The sequence below is a fragment of the Mus caroli genome, chromosome 5 (assembly GCF_900094665.2).
Source record: "Mus caroli chromosome 5, CAROLI_EIJ_v1.1, whole genome shotgun sequence".
Classification (NCBI taxonomy): domain Eukaryota; kingdom Metazoa; phylum Chordata; class Mammalia; order Rodentia; family Muridae; genus Mus; species Mus caroli.
This window is the reverse complement of record NC_034574.1, coordinates 30,965,832-30,985,450: the sequence shown is the minus strand read 5'-3', so window position 1 is coordinate 30,985,450 and position 19,619 is coordinate 30,965,832. Positions and strand designations below refer to the sequence as shown.

The window sequence follows — 19,619 nt, the reverse complement described above, 5'->3', positions numbered from 1 at the left end:
AAGGAAGGAAAGGAAGGAAAGGAAGGAAAGGAAGGAAAGGAAGGAAAGGAAGGAAAGGAAGGAAAGGAAGGAAAGGAAGGAAAGGAAGGAAAGGAAGGAAGAAAGAAAGAAAGAAAGAAAGAAAGAAAGAAAGAAAGAAAGAAAGAAAGAAAGAAAGAAAGAAAGGTAGGTAGGTAAGAGAGCTGTGTGTCCTGGGAGGTAATATTAACATGTCACTGACAGAGGAACCCTGAGCTGTGTTCAAGCCTTGCATGCTATTCCTGGATGTTTCTAAGGCTCAGCTGTCCCTGCTATTGATGGGGCACAGTGCCTATGTGGTACCAGTGATAATGTCTAGGGTACCAGTCCTTCTCATTGCTGATTAGTCAAGGATGCCACATGGCTGGCAGGTGGTCTTACCAGAGAGAGGGAGGATGTGGTCCAGCTGTGGCCTAGGTGTTAAGATGTCCCAGAACTGGTCTTTGGTGGATAGGAGTCAGGCATGGGAGGTAGAGCATCTTAGAAAAGAGTAAGACCATGCCACTCTGTGGACACTGGTGGCCTTTAACAGGTTCAGCGTGGATGAGGGCCACACATGGAGCACACACAACTTCACCAGCACCTCAGTGTTCGTGGATGGGTTGCTGAGCGAGCCAGGGGACGAGACGCTGGTCATGACGTGAGTGTATGAGGGGACATGGGTGAAACAGGCACATCTGATGTGAGGAAGACCACAGCACTGCCCACAGCACTGGGGGGGGGGGGTCAGAGCCACTCCCAGGATGGCTAGTCTCTGAGGTGGCCTCAGACTGGGCCTCTGCTTCCTGCTACTAAGCCAGTGGCTCCTCCTCCCACCCCGGCTAGCCGGCACATCTGCTGCCTGCACTGGCCAGTGACGGCCAGGAAGAAAGCTGGGGAGGTGATGTAGCCTGCATGCCTCTCCCCACTTGGGGCCCCAGGGAGCATTCATAGAGTCCCATAAAGTGTCCAGAGAGCCCCATGGAGCATCCGTGACCCCTATAGAACCCCACAAGGCATCCCAGTACCTCCATGGAGTGACCATAGCCCCCTGGAATCCATACAGAATGTCCATGACCCTCCTCCCCAGGAGCAGATGGAGTTCCTTCCACAGTCAGGCTGCAGTAAGAAAGCCCACTGTGGTGCTGACCTCTCATTCTCCTTTCTGTTGGCTAGCAGAAAGCCAGGGCAAGCCCTACTGCAGGACACAAGTAATATGTGTATCCCAGAAGAGCTGAACACCAGGCATGGAAGACTGAGCTAGTCCCAGTCACCCACTACTTAGCAGCTTGGGAGGCAGGCAAGTTGTTCTTGGTCAGGTGCTCCATGATGCTGTGGCCTGCCATGACCCTGCAGAGGATAGGGGTGGGGGCTCATGCTTCCCCAGTCTGTGTGAACTGTCTGTGTGATGGCTGTGATGTGAGACAGCAGGGGAGGTCAGGGCTATGGTGCTTGGTATTTATCAAGAAAAGCAGGTGAGGAAGTCTGGGCTGGGGCAGACTCAACCTGGTCCCTTGGTCTCTTTACAAGGAGGCTGAACAGTTTGCCGGGCTAAACCTGCAAAGCAAGGGCTAGCAACAAAGGCGACAGCCCTCACAGGGCTCTCAGAGCTCCAGCAAGCTGGCAGGGTTCCCAAGCCTCCGCTTTCCCCAGCCCGGCCCCACCACGGGGCCACTCTCTGCCCTGAGCACATCCCCTCCCCTCCTCCACCTCACTTCATCTTGTAGTCTACATTTTGTAGCTGCTTTGGGACATTCGTGCTTTGTGCGGCCAAGGTCCTCAGATCCGGGTCTAGTCCCAAATGCAGCTTTCATCCCTGCAGCCGGCATTCATCTGGAGAAAGCTGCAAAGTTCACAGGCAGGCACGTTCATGTTTTAAGTTTTTAAACAGCGCCACAAGGTTCCTACGGAGCCTTTCACAAGGCTGCATCTTCAAACAGCTTCCAATTTCAGTGGGCATGGAGATCATTCACGTGACACAGGCTGGCAGAATGAAAAACTTTTCTGTCTGAGCTTAGGACAGAGCTCCACCCTTATGGAACCTTTATCTTCATCCACCCAGAGGTCACATCTAAGCTGCCCAGTTACCTTGTCAGGACATTGTTCCCAGCACTGCCCACAGCACAGCACAGGACAGAGGGTTTCAGCCCTGGGCTGTACTATGAGGGCTTTCAGCCTAGCAGGGCTACAGGCCATCCCTAGAGCGGAGCCAGCAATACATTCTACAGCATGGCCCACATTTCCTGCTCTCTGCCAAGTAGTCATCGGCCCTTTGGCCTATCCTGCTAGAACCGTTCAACTAGATAAGAGATGCCCACAGTAGGAACTAAGGTTTCTTTACAGACAGGAACTGGCATACAGAGATGGGATTAGCTGGACCAACTTGCTTCTCTGCTTAAGCTCAGAATGTAGAGTATGGGACATTCCCATACAGGAGATGCTAGGCTATCACACTCAGGCTAATTGGCCATGTCAAAGGCCAAGCCTCACAATTGTGAGCTGCCAACCCATGTACCACCCTGGGTGGAGCCCTTCCTTAGTCTTCTTCCCCTCTGAAATCTGGGATGATCAGCATACATTCCTCACAGGATACAGTGAGCCCTAAGGAGATGGACAGAAATGTGGGAACTCCCTCTCCAGCTGCCTGTCAAGGTGACAATGAGGCTCTGACAAGAGGAACACCCATCTGAACAGCAGGTTTCCCGAGACAAGGCGACCCATGGTCTGCAGGACAGTTGGATGGGAGGAACCAAAGCCAGTGTGCAATGCTGGTCTCAGACCAAGCTGAGCACGCCTAGCCTCCATGCATCATGGTGCTTCCTGTGTGGCTGGCCACCCTCTGTCCCTTCCTCTGCTCAGTGGGATGCATTGCGCTGTCTGTCACAGGACCCTTTCATTCACTGTCCAAGCCTTACAGTGACTTATCTTTCTGGAATGCCCGCCATACCTTGGGTAAACAGCTTGGAACTAATCCCACATGGTAGGCAGAGGCAGGCTGGCAGAAAGGCAAGGAGACATCAGATAATATGAGACATGGCTCCTGCTGACCCAAAGCAAGTGCCTGGTGTGTAGGCTATGGAAGGGTCTGTGGCAGCCAAGAAGGCAGGGAGCCTACCCTGGCAGAAAGGGGATTGCATGGGTTGGATGGATAACCTGCTCTAGTACAATCAGCATGCCACAAACGGCAGTCACTCTGAGGACGATAACATCAGGCCAAGGCCAGTGGATGACATGTCACATCCTCAAATCCTACTGACCAGGAGGAGAGCTATCACAGGTGGTGGTACAGGGAACCTGAGTGTCTGGTCATCAGGGAAGGGTCCATCTGAAGTGTCTTTCTTTCTCCCCTCAGGGTCTTTGGTCACATCAGCTTCCGCTCTGACTGGGAGCTGGTCAAGGTTGACTTCCGTCCCTCCTTCCCCCGGCAGTGTGGTGAGGATGACTACAGCTCCTGGGACCTCACTGACCTCCAGGTGGGCCATGCGCCTGCAGCCACAGGGCCCTTTCCTCTTCCAGGGAACCTCACAGGTGCCAACCTCTTCCCACTCAAGGATGTTGTGGGCCATCCTCATACCTGTAGCTGCTCTGATCTGCAGCTCTTAATGACCCTAGCACCTGCAGGGCTTGAGCCTCACCCTCAGCCTGGAGGTCTCCATGATATAATTTGGAACTTTTTTGCTTATGGGGAGATGGGCAAAGACTATATGACATCAGGGTCTGAGGCTGTCCTATGTCATAATGCATCATCAATGTCTAGCCTTCACACCTTGGGTTGAACATGAAGGCCCCATGTCAGCTCCTGGAGAGTGGAACAAGAGAAGCTGACCCTTCAGTGGGTACCTGGGGACTGTGAGTGGGTGTGATTTAGTGTCACCTGCTGAAGCTGTGGTCAGCCTGGAGGAGTTTATTAAAGAGCAGGGAGCCAGAATAGCAAGTGGAGATTTGTAGCCAAGGAAGATGGAAAATTCCTAAGAGGAGACACCTGGAGTCAGAGACTCTGCCTGAGCCACTAGCTAGGGCAGTAGCTGAAGTCAACAGGAGCTGGAATCGAGGATTGAGAGTTCACACATGGAGGATACTCTGGCTAGTGACTCAACAGCTCTCTGCAGAAACTGGTTTACAAGAAAGTGCTCACATGAGCCTTGAAAAGATTCCAGAGTCCCTGCCAGCTCTGCCCCATCACTACCAGGGGCCCTGTTATTGGAATCAGGGCAGTGTTGTTCCAAGCATAGTCTAAGAATCTCCTGTGTGTCCAAGAGCCCTCCAGACACAGCTCGTCTCCAGTTATTCACAGCCCTGGTCCAGCTGTTCTGTGACCATCAAGGGCCAGCCATAAGGCTTGAGATGAGGGAAGCTGAGCCAGTTGACGGATATGTCAAGTTCTTTTGAACCCCAGTTTCCCTGTTTGCCAAAGGAGGCAAATGCCCCCACCCCAGCTGCCACCAGGGCAGGAGCCACAGGACAAGCCAGGGACAGCTGTCACCGTCCTCTGTCAGTTCCTCATCCTAGTGTTCTTCTACAGGGTGATCACTGCATCATGGGCCAACAGAGAAGTTACCGGAAAAGAAAGTCCACATCCTGGTGTGTCAAGGGAAGGAGCTTCACGTCAGCACTCACGTCACATGTGTGCAAGTGCCGGGACTCCGACTTCCTCTGGTGGGCACTGTCCCTCCCTCCTGGCTCCTCCAGCACCTCTATTCATGACCACCTTGTCCCCAGAACCAGGGCAGAGGTCACAGTGTCCTTCAAGGAAGATCTCCAGACACACACTGCTGCCTCTACCTTGGGGCATCATGGGAGCAAGCTACGACACTCACCTAGCCCTCTGCTCCCTCTAGGATTCGTTCTACTCAAAGGCATACTACCCTGTGACAATGTAGTTTGCAAAGCCTCCACTCCCAACCTGCCTCACACTCTCTACCCAGCACCCCACATTCAGGTCTCCTATGTCCTTTCCAGGGCAGCTGACCCTGGCTGCACAGCCAACAGCCACTCCTTGCTTCCCCCTCTCTCCCTGGCATCCTTTGAGTGTCACTCACCTCCCCCGGGAAGCCTTCCAGGCTCTACTTCATTTTCAGCCTCCTTGGTCTGGAATGGAGCTAGTCTGTTCAGTCTGTTCTCCTCTGGATCAAACTTGTGGATTAACCCATGTCCCCACAAATGGACACATCTAGACCTGTGCTGTAAGGTTCTCCACCCTAGCTGCTACCTCTAATTTTACCTTTTAACCCAGCTTTCCCTTCCCAGTGACTACGGGTTTGAGCGCTCATCTTCCTCGGAGTCCACTGCCAACAAGTGCTCTGCGAACTTCTGGTTCAACCCTTTGTCTCCTCCTGAAGACTGTGTCTTGGGTCAGACTTACACTAGTAGCCTTGGGTGAGTACACCTAGCCACCCAGCTGGTCAGCCACCCATCCATTCACCCATCTACCCACCCTCTTCCCCCCACACTAGGTTTTCCTCCATTTTAGCTGAAATCTCAGCCACTGGCATACTCATCTTCTGGGCCTAAGCCCATGACACACAACGAGTCCTACAGTCTGTGCTGTGCTGGCTAAAAGTTCTGTAGGAGGGGGAGTGGCAGGGAGGCCCTTCACCCCACCAAGTGGGTGAAGCTGAACAAACTGCTTATACAGAATCAACATCATGTAGAAATACCAAATATATAACATCTGTGATCCTGCAGCTTCAGCAGGACCCACGGGGTCCATGTGATGGGCCATTTCCTCACCCTTTGTGGGAGGATACTTATTACTTACCATGGAGAACTGAAAGAAACAGAGGCAGGAGCAGGAACTAAATGCTTTAGCTTTGGTAGTATATAGCCTAACATCTATTACCCATCCACCCAACTGTCCTCCTCCATCCATCTATCCCTCCACCCACCCACCCATCCATCTATCCATCTATATATTTACCTACCCACCCATTCATTCACCCATCCATCCATTTACCCAACTATCCTTATCCACCCACCCATCTATCTACCCACTCACTCACCCACCCACCCACCTACCCACCCACCCACCCACCCATCCACCTATCCACCCACCCATCCCCCATCCACCCATCTAGCCACACACCCACCCATCCATCTACCCATCCATCCACCCATCCATCCACCCATCCATCTAGCCACACACACACACATCCACCCACCCATCCATCCCTATACCATCTACCTATCATTCATGTCATCCATCCCCTATTCATCTATCCATTTATTCCATCAATTTACCCATTTATCCACCCACCCATCCATTCTTCCACCAATCTATATACCCATTCTTCTGCCCCCACAAATACCCATCTTTCTATACCCGTCTACTCTTGATACAGGTCTTGGCTGACACTTCAGATAAAAATCATGCTTACCAAGCCCTCCCAAAGAGGCCATTATGCCACCACTGGATGAGTGGGTAGATATATGGGTAGTGGATGGGTACAGCCATCCCAAGAAGAGAAACACTTGTTTATAGACACTCAGGAAACCAAGGCCCAGTCCATTTCAGCCACTCTGTCCTCTATAGTTCCCAGCAAGACCTTGAATTTGGACTCTCTCCCTCTGTCACTCCATAGCAAACAACACAAACAAAACAAAACCAGTTATTATTACTGTGAGCAATATGATCAAGCCATGGGTGCTTCAGCTCTCCAAAGCAGACCAGCACAGCCCATCTCTCCATCCTGATGCTCTCAGATATAAGTGGACAGAAGCAGCCATGAGGTAGCATGGGGAGCAGACAGCAAAGGGACTGCAGAGGTTGGAGCCAAGCGATTCTGTCCCTACCCATCAAACCACTGTCTGCTCTGGACCTGAACCTCCCCCATCCAACCAGGTACCGGAAGGTGGTGTCCAATGTGTGTGAAGGTGGTGTGGACCTGCAGCAGAGCCCAGTGCAGCTGCAGTGCCCCCTCCAAGCACCCCGGGGCCTGCAGGTGAGCATCCGAGGAGAGGCAGTGGCTGTGCGGCCTAGAGAAGATGTGCTGTTTGTGGTGCGACAGGAACAGGTGAGCATCCGTCCTGGACTGGCGCTGGCAGGCAGTTCCAGCCAGGCACCCAAGGTTGAGGCTCTGAACAGTTTGGAGCATGGCCACAGAGGCCTCCGGCCCGACCCTGTGGGTGGGGCCACAGGACCAAAGTTGGCCTCTTGGTTCAGACCAGTGTTTGAGATGAAACAGATATAAGAGCAAGTGTTCGTCAGACAGTCAGCAGGAAACGGGCTCAGCATCACACATGTATGTATGTATGAGTACATGGATGTGTATATGTGCGTGTGTATGTAATCTTGTGTTTACCAAACACTGATACACAAGTTGATTCCTCCCTGTAGGTGGCATGGAAATTATTTTATTGATTTCTTTCTTCTAATGATGAGGATGGAACCGGAGCCTTTTGCAAGCTAGAGAAATACTCTTCCACTGAGTCACACCCCCCAGCCCAGCACGAAAGCAATTTTAAATATCTAATTATATTGATTTAGTTGATCTGGAATCCCAACAAAAGTATAAAGGTTTTTTTTTCTTCAGGAAAATGACTTATAATCACAATCCAGAAATAATACCTTCTGTGTGTATATGGGATGGATATAAATACAAGTATGTATATGTATATATATATATACACACACACACACACACACATATTTTTCTCTCCGCCCAGTCTCCCACTCATTCTATTTTTACTTCAGAACAAGTGTTACATTTTCTTCTGATTTTAAAAATAATATATGCTCATTGTAGTATATTTAGGAAACATATTTATATAAAAAACCCCACCACATACATAAATATCGCCCAAAATCGTGTTCCCCGGGGGAACTCTTAACTTTCCTGGTTCCTTCTGGTTCCTGTAAAACGTAATAGTTTACGTGACACATTCCTGTGTCTCGGCTAATAGAAGCAGCTAATGATCCCTGCAAGAACATTTCAAAATGACCATTAGGAAAGCATGAACGTCCAGAAAACCCAAAGGCAGAGGGGGAGTCCCCCTTCCCCTCCAGATTCTGGTTAATGGCCACTCACAAAGGCAGAGAGAAATTGAGAATAGCCCCCACCCCCACCCCCCAGGATTCTGTGCAGTCTCCACTCACAGGTTAGCAGGATTCCATATCTTTAGCTAACAGATATGAAGGCTAATATATAGATGAATCCAGGATCATGCATGCTGTGCATAAACATCCTTTAAAAGGTGTCTGTCTGACTTTAGAAGTACAGGCCTGGTTTCCTGAAAACAGGGAAACTGAGCCTATGGAGGACTCAGACTGGCCACACTAAGCACTTGTGTGTGCACCAGGCACTGTGACAGCCACTTCCTGTCGGAAGTGCAATCTAGCACTCAATAATTGTATGTTATAGATGAAGAAACTGGAGCTGTGGACAGTGAGGCCATTCTCTCGAGGTAAAAAGAAGCAGAGATGGCATTGTGTCCTCTGGAGGCCTCAGGACCCCAGGCAGACAGTGGCTAAGTTTGTAGCCCCTAGGCCTAAGCTGTACAACCCTCCCTTCTCCTCCCATCCCAATACACACACCCAGGTCCTCTTGCTGATTGAGGCAGCCATCAGGCAGACACATACAAATGTATCTCCATTTGTATTGAGATCACAGATCAGAGCTCCTGGTCTGCCTGGGGTTCGCTGGACCCTCAGACAGACCCAGAGGAGGCTCTCAAATTCCTGGCCAGACATCTTGGAAACATGGCCATTTGCTGCCCCCTAGAGCTTGAAGCTAGTAACTACAGTACATCTGCAGATAGGCTGGGTCCCCAGGACAAGAGAACAGAGCATCTTTGGAACCCTTGCAGGGCTGCTTGTCAGGCTCAGACTGGAGTGGGCAGAATTGAGGGGAGCAACACAAATATGCCTTGAAATAGGGGTTCCTGGGCCACCCAAGAGGCCTGGGAGGGAAGCAGAGAGGAGCCTGGGACTGAGGATAGGCATATACACACTTAAGCGATGACACTAACTCCCTCCCACACTCACACACACTTTACAGGCACAGTGTGCACTCCTCCACTATACACACACACCTACCATTACACATCACTGGTCTTGAAAACAGGGCTGGGTGTGAGGAGCCTGAGTTTTCTAAGTATCTAAGAATTCACAGTGTTGGGGGATGGAGGTCAGACCCATAGATACCCTCTAGTCTGTAGCTGCCTTACACTTGACAGGTGCAGAACAGACTTGGGGAGTTGGCATCTCCATCCAGCAACGGCACCTCCCCCAGCCAGACCTCAGACACGAACCCAAAATAGATCACACACCTGCATAGGATACGGGTAGGTGTAAACTTTTAGGACCCACACCAAAGCCAGCCCAGAAGCACAGACTGGGGATCCTCAGCACAAATGGGGCTCCAGGCTGTGGAATGAAGCAACATCTAGATTTGAAACCCCAGGGAAACTGTTGAGAAGATAAAGGCAGCTATAGACAGGAGGGCGTCTGTGGGCACAGCCCAGTGAGCAGCGGAGCTGGACCATGCAAAGGACTCCCTAGCTCTGCAGCATGGAATGAGCATGAGACATGAGGGACAATGGGCAGGGCAGGATGGACGATGTAAGCAAAGGCGTGCACTCAAGGATGGGAACTGGAACCCATGCCTTGAGTGCTACCAAGAACTCTTCCCCTCATAGGAATGAATTGGGTGTTGTCTTAGGGTTTCTATTCCTGCACAAAACATCGTGACCAAGAAGCAAGTTGGGCAGGAAAGGGTTTATTCAGCTTACACTTCCACATCTCTTTCATCATCAAAGGAAGTCAAGACAGGAATTCACCCAGGGCAGGAACTTGGAGGCAGGAGTTGATGTAGAGACTGTGGAGGGTTCTGCTTACTGACTTGCTTCCCCCTGGCTTGCTTAGCCTGCTTTCTTATAGAACCAGGACTACCAGCCCAGGGATGGCACCACCCACAATGGGCCCTCCCACCCTTGATCACTGATTGAGAAAATGCTTTACAGCTGGATCTCATGGAGGCATTTCCTCAAGGGAGACTCCTTTCTCTGTGATAACTCCAGCTTGTGTCAAGTTAACACACAAAACTAACCAGTACAGGTGTGGACAGGCCCCTTGCTCCTCATTCAACCCTGCCCAACCCTGCCAGGAGAGCAATAGGCAAAGAGCCCACCTCCAGAGCCTGGATACCTACAAGCCTCAGTCTTGTAACCTATAAAATGAACGCATGAGATGCTAAGTCCTGGGAATGCCCCGTCAAAGACTCAGCCAGGTGCTGTGCGTTCTAGGAGCCTCCTGGCTCATGGCTGCATTTCCCAGGGTCTGCCTCTGTGTCCACATAGCCACTCCTGGTGCCCAAATCGCCACCATGGTCTCTTGTAATCTACCCTTGGGTTTCTGGCACTCATACCCCATTGCGACCTCTTAATGACCTGCATCTGCAGGCTTATTTTAAATGTCCATTTCAGAGGGTCCCAACAGATATAGACTTGGGGTGACTCTATCCAACCCTGTGTAGCATACTCATAGAGAAAGTTAGACAAACCCAGGCAGTGGTAGCACACGCCTTTAATCCCAGCTCTTGGAAGGGAGGCAGAGGCAGGTGGATTTCTGAGTTCGAGACCAGCCTGGTCTACAGAGTGAGTTCCAGGTCAGCCAGGGCTACACAGTGAAACCCCATCTCAAAAACAGACAAACAAACAAACAAAAAGACCAAACAAACAAACAAACAAACAGGGCAAAGTTAAATGAACATCATTTACATACAAGTGCCCTTTGCTTTTGAGGGCTGGGGGGTGTGAACTCAGAAGTCTGATATTGGCTAATGTGAGGTGACCAGGCTGGAGGGGAAGAGGGAAGGGAGGGAGGGAGGGAGGGAAAGGGGGGAGGGTAACTTGAATGTGGATACAGGAACTCCATCTTGCCTTGAGTCTAAAAGTCGGGGCCAGTCACCAGCTTGTGTGGGGATTTCAGTGCCACTATCAGACAAAGTGACAGGAGCCCCCCTTGCTGCTCCATACAGTCAAGCCTCATTCCTGGTGTGGTGTGGGATGAGATGAGAAACAGGAAGCCATTTTATCACAAGGAGACAATTGTGTTTTCTTTGCTGTGGTTCCCTGAAGAGACCTTATGGTAGCTACCAAAACCTGCTCCATCTCTATGTGACATTCCCACTTTCTTCTCCAGTTCTGTGCCTGGCTCAGGCTCAGGGTTTCCCCTGGGCCCCACACAGCCTTCAAAATACCACCCTAAAATCGCCCATGCATGCTCTGTTCTAAAGGAGAGCCCAGTCTTGGTCCCATGGGCTGTCTCCCAGCTCAGCCCACCGCAGGCCAAAGCCCTGAGAGCAGAGACAACCTACTCTCTGGCCTCAAAGAGCCTGCATCTAAGGAAAAATTAGAGTGGGCATCTAATGCCGGAACCCCTCCTCAAGAGTCACTCCTAAATGACCCTGTGTTATTTCCCTACAGGGTGATGTCCTGACCACTAAATATCAGGTGGATCTTGGAGATGGCTTCAAGGCCATGTACGTGAACCTCACTCTGACAGGCGAGCCCATTCGGCATCACTACGAGAGTCCTGGCATCTACCGCGTGTCCGTCAGGGCTGAGAACATGGCAGGCCATGATGAGGCTGTGCTCTTTGTCCAGGTCAACTGTAAGTCCACTGATCCTTTTAAGCTGTGTGGCTCCCCCTTGAAATTAAGAGCCAGGGTTTTGGGGTCAGGGCTGGGGGAGCACAGGGAATCTTGTAGGGTTGGTGTATGCCCTCAGGACAGTGAGACCATGGACAGAAAGGGCTGGGCTCAGACCTAGTCCCAGTGGTCTTCATGGAAATAATGTTGAGGGTGGTAATAGTGGTGGTCATGGTGACACCAGGGATGCTAATGATGTTGGTAATGGTGGTGCTGGTAGTGATGATGGAGGTAATGATGACAGAGGGGGTGATAGTAAGTGATGGTGGCAATGGTATGATGGTGATATTGGTGATAACGGTGGTGGTGATGCTATAGTTGTGTTGATGATGGTGATGATGTTGGTGATGATTGTGGTATTGATGATGATGATAATGATGATTGATGGTGGCAATGGTGGTAATGACAGTGATGGGTAGTGATATAATGGTGACAGTGGTGACGATGGTGATGGTGGTGACAGTGGTGAAGATGGTAGTGGTAATCATTGTGGTAGTAGGTGTGGTGATGGTAATGATGGATAGTGATGCTGATTGCAGTTACTTTTGCATGGCTGCGGTTGTAAGGCCTGACAGAAACACCATAAGAAAGATTTATTTTGGCTCACAGTTTCATGGGGCTTCTATCCAAGCAAGGAAGGCCTGCTGTCATTCACAGCAATAACAGCATGTAGGACTCAGGGGCTTCTCACACCTCAGTGGTTCAGGAGCCAGAGAATGGGGCTGGGGTGAGAGACTGGTCTATAACCCCCAAAGTCTGCTTCCGGTGGTCTACTTCTGATAGCTAGACCTACCTTGGAAGGCTCCCACAGCCTCCCTCAAGAGTCTCTGGATAGGAAATGCAAACTAAAGCATGAACCTAAGAGAGACATTTTAGATTTGACACATAACCTTCTACCTCTGCTCCTTGAGGCTCGCAGTATACCTCTCTAATGCAAAATGCATTTAGTACAACATCATGAACCACCATGGTCTGAACAGCTCCAATGCTGTTCAAAAGTCTAAGCCCAGAGACTCCATTCAACCTAAAGAAATCTCATAGCAGTCTTTGTAAAAGGCAACCCTGCACTTCCTCTCAGCAGCGAACATCGCTTCTGCCTCCGAAAAACAGAAGAAAGGGGAACAGCAAGAAAAGATTTGCTCAAAACAACACTGAAGCACAGCAAGGGAACACTGAGTCCCACAGTGTCCTGTCCACCCTCTGTGTGGCACCTGGAGCATGTGGTGACATCGTGGGCGTGGGCACACATCCTCCCATTTGAGCATGCTCACACAGGCTCCACTAACTGCCTGCAGGTTGTCTCTACAGGCCCCCATGTTCCTGCATCCCATGCTAAGGTCTCCACTGAGCCTTAAGCATTGCCCTAGAAGCTTCATGAAGCCCCATCAAGGTCTTCCTACAGGGAATACAACCCCACTATGCACACAAAGCCTGGCCCAAGAAACTTTGCTCTAAAATCTGAGAACAAGTGTCTGTGACCCTATAACTCTTGCCTCTGATATGCCTGGAAACCAGTACCACTTGTCCAAATTCTTTTCATGAAACACCACCAAAGACTTAGATCTGCACAGTCAGATTTAGTGAAAGCAGCAGCCTCTCATACTGGCTCATACTGCATACTGCCTTCATACTGGCTACTGGATTCCAGTCGGTTTCCCCCATTCCAGGATCCGTGACTTTTGCTTCTCCTGACCTGACAGGAAGGACTGGAGGGAAGGAAGGTCTGCTTAGTTGCAGAGCCTCAGATGGTTCGTTCCATTGTGCTGGGGAGGCACCGTGGAGTGCATGGGGAGGGAGCATGTGGCAGCCAGAGGCTGCTCATACCGCAGTGAGACAGGGAGCAGGGGCTGAGGTCTCTCTTAGGGAAGGAACAGGACCACGGGCTAGGAAGCAAGCATTTGCAATATGAACCTGTGGAGACAGTTTAGACTCAAACCCTAACATTGATGGGGATGGTGGGGATGGTAGTGGTGTGGTTGTGAGAGTTGTCGTGAGTGTGATTGATGGTGATGATGATGATGATGATGGAGGAATGTGATGATGATGGAGGAGGAGGATGTGGGGATGCTAAATGGTTGTGATGGAGATGGTGGTAGTGATATTGGCAGTGATGATGAGGGTGATGATATTGCTAGTGGTGGTGGTAGTGGCGATGGCGGTAGTGGGGTGGTGGTGATCATGGTATTGATGGTAGTTCTGATTATGGTGGTGATGGTACCCGTGAATATGATGGGGATAATGACTAGTAAGTAGCCACTGAAACATTCTGTGCCTCACTGTCCCCTAACCCTGAACTTTGGGGGACTCTCCAGCTCCCCTGCAGGCCCTCTACCTCGAGGTCGTTCCTGTCATTGGAGTCAACCAGGAGGTGAACCTCACAGCCGTGCTGTTACCCCTGAATCCCAACCTCACTGTCTTCTACTGGTGGATCGGCCACAGCTTGCAGGTGATTCCCTACAGCCTTCTCAGTCCTCTCTCCCATAGACCGCCATCTGGTGGGGCCGGTGGGGCAGGGAGCTGTGTTCAGAACCTGGCACCAGGGTACAGTGCGCTACCATTGGAAGAAAACGGGCTCTGGTCTTCCGTCACTCATTGGCCACCCTGAGCCCTGAGCTCTGCTTGGGGGTCCACTTGAAAAGCCCCCCTGGATAGCCCTGTGAAAGACATGGGGCAGAGCAGCTGACCAGAAGCTGACTAGATGTGTCATAGGAGGGCTCAGGGGAGGTTCTCTTTAGTGGAGTAGTCAGGGATGCCTTCTTGGACTGTGATGCATGGGAGGCCTTGGACAGTTTTTGAGCAGGAGATACAATAAGCGAACAGAGCATGTGATGGGAGTGGGGAGAGACTGTCCATCCTTAGGATCCGTGGAGAGGGTCTGTTTCCTCACTCAGGATGCCATAGCTCTACACCCACAAGAGAAGCCTGGCACAGAGGGCCAAGAGAAGGGAGGCACTTCGAGGACAGGGCCATGTCTTCTCAGCTAAGAGGCTTCTAGAACAACCAGGAGCTCTGGATTTGAAGCTCTGTGTAGCCTTGTCACCCAAGTGCCCCAAGCCCCACCTCACCTCCCATAGCCTTGTTCATCTAAGGGCACAGCCTAGCCAGGAGATGTCACCGCTTATCCATGGTGAGGATAGCTGTCTCCAGCCACTGAGCAAGACCTGGCCTTCAGCTGGGGCAGGACTGTGGGTGAGACAGTGAATGGAAATTGGTATGGGGCTCAAAGCCTAACCTGTGGCTACCTAGCAGACAACTAAAAGGCTCTATAGGAAGCCACAGGAAGCCTCTAGATTCTAGAGTCTAGAAGGATGCGCCATGCTATGAAGGCAGGGCACATTCCAGTCCAGCTTAGAGCTAGGGTGTTCTAGTCCCTCCCTGGACACCTCCCAGACACTGCCAGAGCATAAGCCCTTCAGCTACCCACTTGTTGGTGAGAGCCAGGACTACCACAGTCCCAGTGTCCCCATGGCCCTCCATCCTGCCAGAGAGGCCTGACCCTGCTTGTGCCAACAGCCTCTGCTTTCCTTGGACAACTCGGTGACAACAAAGTTTACAGACGCTGGGGATGTGCGTGTGACGGTGCAAGCTGCCTGCGGGAACTCAGTGCTTCAGGACTCCAGGCTCATCCGTGTGCTCGGTGAGCTGTCCCAACTCCCTGCACAGGCCAGCGTGGATGGCACATGGCTGCAGAGGGCCTGTTCACTCCTGGGGAGGGGGGAGGGTCCCTAGGTTGCAGAGTCTGGGTGGATTCAGGTCCTGTGACTGTCTATGTGGCCTTATTGAAGTGTTCCAGGCTCTCTGACTCCAGTCCCCGCCCCCCAAAGTAAAGTGTCTCATGAGACTAGTGAGTCTGTTGCTTAGCAATTTAACAACAAGAACAGGTGAACTTCATGTTGGGACCTCCGTGGGCCTCTCCACTTGCACCCACCACTCAGAGGATGGTCTAGAAAAGGACCTGGGGATGGAGATTGCTTATTTGGGGTCCCTGGAGCTGTGAGCTCCTCAGTAAAATAATTTGTCTGGAGGAGGAGGGGTCCTCCAGTGCACATTACTCCTTCAGCACACTTGAAACTCATTTGTCTTAGGAATGTCCTCTGCCATGGACTGCAACCATTAGTCACATTAGGGCCCTGAAGGCTGAGGGATGAGGCTGCCCCGGGCTGCTTCTCCCTTTACGTGGACCTGGGACTTCCCACACCATAGGATGCTGGGTCACAGTTCACAACACTGTCCCCTGAGCCCTCTGCCTGGCAGAGCTGTTTTCCACCCTGTAAGAGAGAAAGGAGAAGGAAGCAGCCAGTGGGGCCGGCAGTACAGGGTGAGGGGTCCTTAGACTCTAGAACAGAGCTGTGCTCCTTGGGAAACGAAATGTAGTGAGACAGGGCCTCTAATCTCATGGGGCTCCTGATCTGGGCTGACCAGTGAACTGAAATTCATGGGCCCTTGAGGAAGTAGATGGCATCAAAGGATATGTCATCTACCTGTGAGTTGAGGCGCAGACCTCATGGGCATGTGCACGCAATGCCACACCTCCTCACAGGTTGATAGTCACTGTCATCATCAGTACACGTCAGGCACTGAGATATTCAAGAGGAGGGCTCTTATCTTCCAAACACAGAACCGGGACCTCGAAGATAGAGGTGGAGCTCTCTGAACCATCTGGTGTGTGCTCCCTTGAGTAGGGTCCCAGTCCCAACCTAGACCTCACAGGCTCCACTCTGTCCTCTTCCAGATCAGTTCCAGGTGGTGCCTCTGCAGTTCTCCAGGGAGCTGGACACATTTAACCCCAACACTCCTGAATGGAGGGAAGATGTGGGACTGGTGGTCACCCGACTGCTCTCCAAGGTGCCCTGGGGCTTGGGCTTCAGTCCTAGCCTGAGCCGTGGTGTGGTTGGTGTGGGCTGAGTGAGGGTAGGGCAAGGCTGGGGGGCTGCTGGGAAGTGATGGATTGGTGTCCTGCATCGGCCACTGGCAGCTGGACTTCTCAAAGGGTTAATATTCCCAGCAAAAGCACTGCAAGTTCTCCTCCTCCAGTGAGCCAGGGCTCTTAAAGCTCTCTAGCTTCACCTAAGACTGCCACAGGCATAAATCTACCCTGACCCTACTTCCTTCGTCCCATGAATAGTGCTGGTGACACTGTACTGAGTGTTGAAGGATGAGGATGAGTTTAGCTCATGGTATGTGGACTGGGACTCCCAGAAGACAGGGGGCTGCTGAGGAGCTAAAACTGGCCAGCTAGGGGCTGCACAGGTATATGGTTAGGCTGAGGAACAGGGGCAGACAGCAAGAGTTAGCAGGGCCTCATGTCACCTCAAGAACAGGGCACACTAGCCTGCTCCAGGCTCAGGATGGGGACATACTTGACAAGTTCTGAGCAGGTGAAACGCCATTAGGGCCACAGCCTGAACCCATGATGGGCTGAGGGTCAGGGGTATGGATCAGGGCAGGTGACCAGGATATACCTAGGCCATGAAGGGAGAGCAGATCTTGCTGGAAACTTAGCTTGTGGCAAAGGAGAAAGAGCAGAAGAGGAGCCAAGTGTCCTGCCTGTCACCACAGGAGACCAGCATCCCAGAGGAGCTGCTTGTGACTGTGGTAAAGCCAGGGCTGCCCACCATAGCCGACTTGTATGTGCTTCTGCCTCTGCCCAGGCCCACAAGGAAGAGGAGCCTCACAAGTGACAAGGTATGACCATGGCATAGCAGGATTGTGTGGCTGAGGACCCGGAGGGTGGGGGGCATCACTCCTGACAACCACATTTCTGTGGAAATGAGTGTCAGAGGGCCCAGCTAGGTCTCCATAATGGGCCCTGGACAGTGACTGATAGCTGGTAACATACAGATGGTGACGGGCTCTGATGTGTGTCATGAGCCTCACCTACTGGCCATGTTATGGGGATCTTGAGGATGGCATTGTGCTCTCCGCCCCCCCCCACTCCCCTTGTAGGTAGGATGCCCGGCCCTGTCTCATCTTTGTGAGCTCCCACTTCCTAGAAGCTTCACTGACAAGGGTGGGGGACTTGTGGGGGACTTGTGGAGCACTCCAGGTCTTCCAGCTGACACACTGGGACTCCTCTTTTTTTTTTTTTTTTTTTTTGGTTTTTCGAGACAGGGTTTCTCTGTGTAGCCCTGGCTGTCCTGGCACTCACTTTGTAGACCAGGCTGGCCTCGAACTCAGAAATCTGCCTGCCTCTGCCTCCCGAGTGCTGGGATTAAAGGCGTGCGCCACCACGCCCTGCTCTTCTCTCTTCTGTGCTAGAATGAGAGCTTGCTGATGGCAGGGCTTCCAGTGCCATCAGTGGCTCCTAGTGAACCTGGCTGGTGGGCTTTCATGCCATTCCCTGATAAGGACACTGAGTATCAGCCAGCATCCCTTCCCAGCCCCGAGGGACTCCAGTGATCCAGGCCTCAGAGCTCTCCTGCCTCCTTTGCTTTCAGAGACTGGCGGCCGTGCAGCAGGCGCTGAACTCTCATAGAATCAGCTTCATCCTTCGAGGAGGGCTTCGTATCCTGGTGGAGCTGAGGGACACAGACACAGGTGACAGACCCGGCTTGGCTCCTCCCTGGGGCAGGGTGGGCATGGGCCCAGGCCTGCAGATGCTAAAAGTGACTGTAGATTTTGAATGGGCTTTTATCTAGCTGCCAGTGACCCTTCTGGCTGGGACATCTCTGGCTAGATGCACCCACCCCTGCACAGCCAGCTCTGAGCCTCACCATCTGGTTTGATCTGTGTGGAAGCAGCTTCCACAACCATCAGGAACCTGCTGATTCATTCAAAACCGGTGCAGAAGGAGGGGGCTGCCCCCTCTGAAGGAAACCCAGCCAAAGTGGGTTATAGTAGGGTTCTGTCAGAAAGGACGGCCCAAGGCCTCGTGTCGTGTTGTTATCCTTCCTAACCTGCTATACACTCAGCCACATGGCAAGGCCTGCTGGACAACATGAGGTAGGCTCATCAGACCTGGGCTGGGGACAACCAGCCCATAGCTGCTCCTCTTGTTCCTCTCCTGTAGGTCCTCAGAGGCCAGGTGGCAGTGGTGGCTACTGGGCCGTGGTGGTCCTCTTTGTCATTGGGCTCTTTGCAGTAGGAGCATTCATCCTCTACAAGTTCAAAAGGTAAGGCCCCTGGCAGCCTTGACATATGGCCCCAGAGGTGGTGGCTTCCACAGGCCATGGAGGAAGGTGGTGTGTATTCTCCCCTGTACTAGTGAACAGGAAACTCTCAGGCTCCCTTCTGCTCAGCCTGGTCCTCTGCACAGGCCCAGGGCATCTTCTTCAATCACCCTCCGTGGAGGGGATACTGTTTGCCCTCCAGATAAGGATGCCAGGTCCAAGGAGGCACAGTTCAAGTCCAAGGCCAGTAGGGCCTCCTGGCTTCCCACATCTTGGCTATGGCTGCCACAGGGGCTCTCAGTTACCCAAGGGTACCAGAGGCTGACTCTTAAGGGGTGCTGGGAGACCCTGTGTCTCCTATACAGGGCTTCAGTGTCCTCTTTCCTCTGTGACCTGTCTCACAGCGAACATGGGATAGCTCCAGGGATAATGGAGGCCGGCTATGTCCCTCGTCTGCCATGTCCGTGTGCAGAGTGGGGCTGAGCACTGACAGTCCTCTGCGTGGTCTCCAGGGAGGCAGCCTGGAGTAATAGCCATGAGAAGGTACAGGTCCGTTCTACAGACACAAGTGCAAGGCTGTTGCTGATAAGCATGGTGGTGCTGCTGAGGGGAAGTCAGCCCACATCCCGCACCTCCCTGTGAAACCCACCCAATTCAAGGCCCTGTGCCTATTATTTTTCACCCTCCAGCAGACAACACCATAGGAACACTCTGCTGTAGAGCAATGTGACAAGACCTCAGACACCTCTGCCCCCACGCTCCCAGCATCCTTCATCCTGCAGGGCCAGGACCTAGCTAAGGGGCAGGCAGCCCTTCAGGTGGCTGGCACTGAATAGACCTGAGATCTGTCCAGATGCTGACCTGCCAG

At 52.1% G+C, this 19,619-nt stretch overlaps 1 protein-coding gene across 2 annotated transcripts in view; it reads left to right on the top strand.

Annotated features, from left to right (window-relative positions):
* Nucleotides 1-19,619, top strand: part of Sorcs2 (sortilin related VPS10 domain containing receptor 2) — a 371,962-nt gene that overhangs the window by 346,181 nt on the left and 6,162 nt on the right. For both annotated transcript variants that reach the window (XM_021162553.1, XM_029478093.1), the window contains exons 14-25: nt 551-658; nt 3,350-3,470; nt 4,520-4,653; nt 5,245-5,373; nt 6,836-7,007; nt 11,419-11,605; nt 13,955-14,088; nt 15,156-15,279; nt 16,375-16,487; nt 17,202-17,327; nt 18,080-18,179; nt 18,652-18,754. In XM_021162553.1, the coding sequence (XP_021018212.1) occupies nt 551-658; nt 3,350-3,470; nt 4,520-4,653; nt 5,245-5,373; nt 6,836-7,007; nt 11,419-11,605; nt 13,955-14,088; nt 15,156-15,279; nt 16,375-16,487; nt 17,202-17,327; nt 18,080-18,179; nt 18,652-18,754 (1,551 nt within the window). The remainder of the gene's footprint in view (nt 1-550; nt 659-3,349; nt 3,471-4,519; nt 4,654-5,244; nt 5,374-6,835; nt 7,008-11,418; nt 11,606-13,954; nt 14,089-15,155; nt 15,280-16,374; nt 16,488-17,201; nt 17,328-18,079; nt 18,180-18,651; nt 18,755-19,619) is intronic.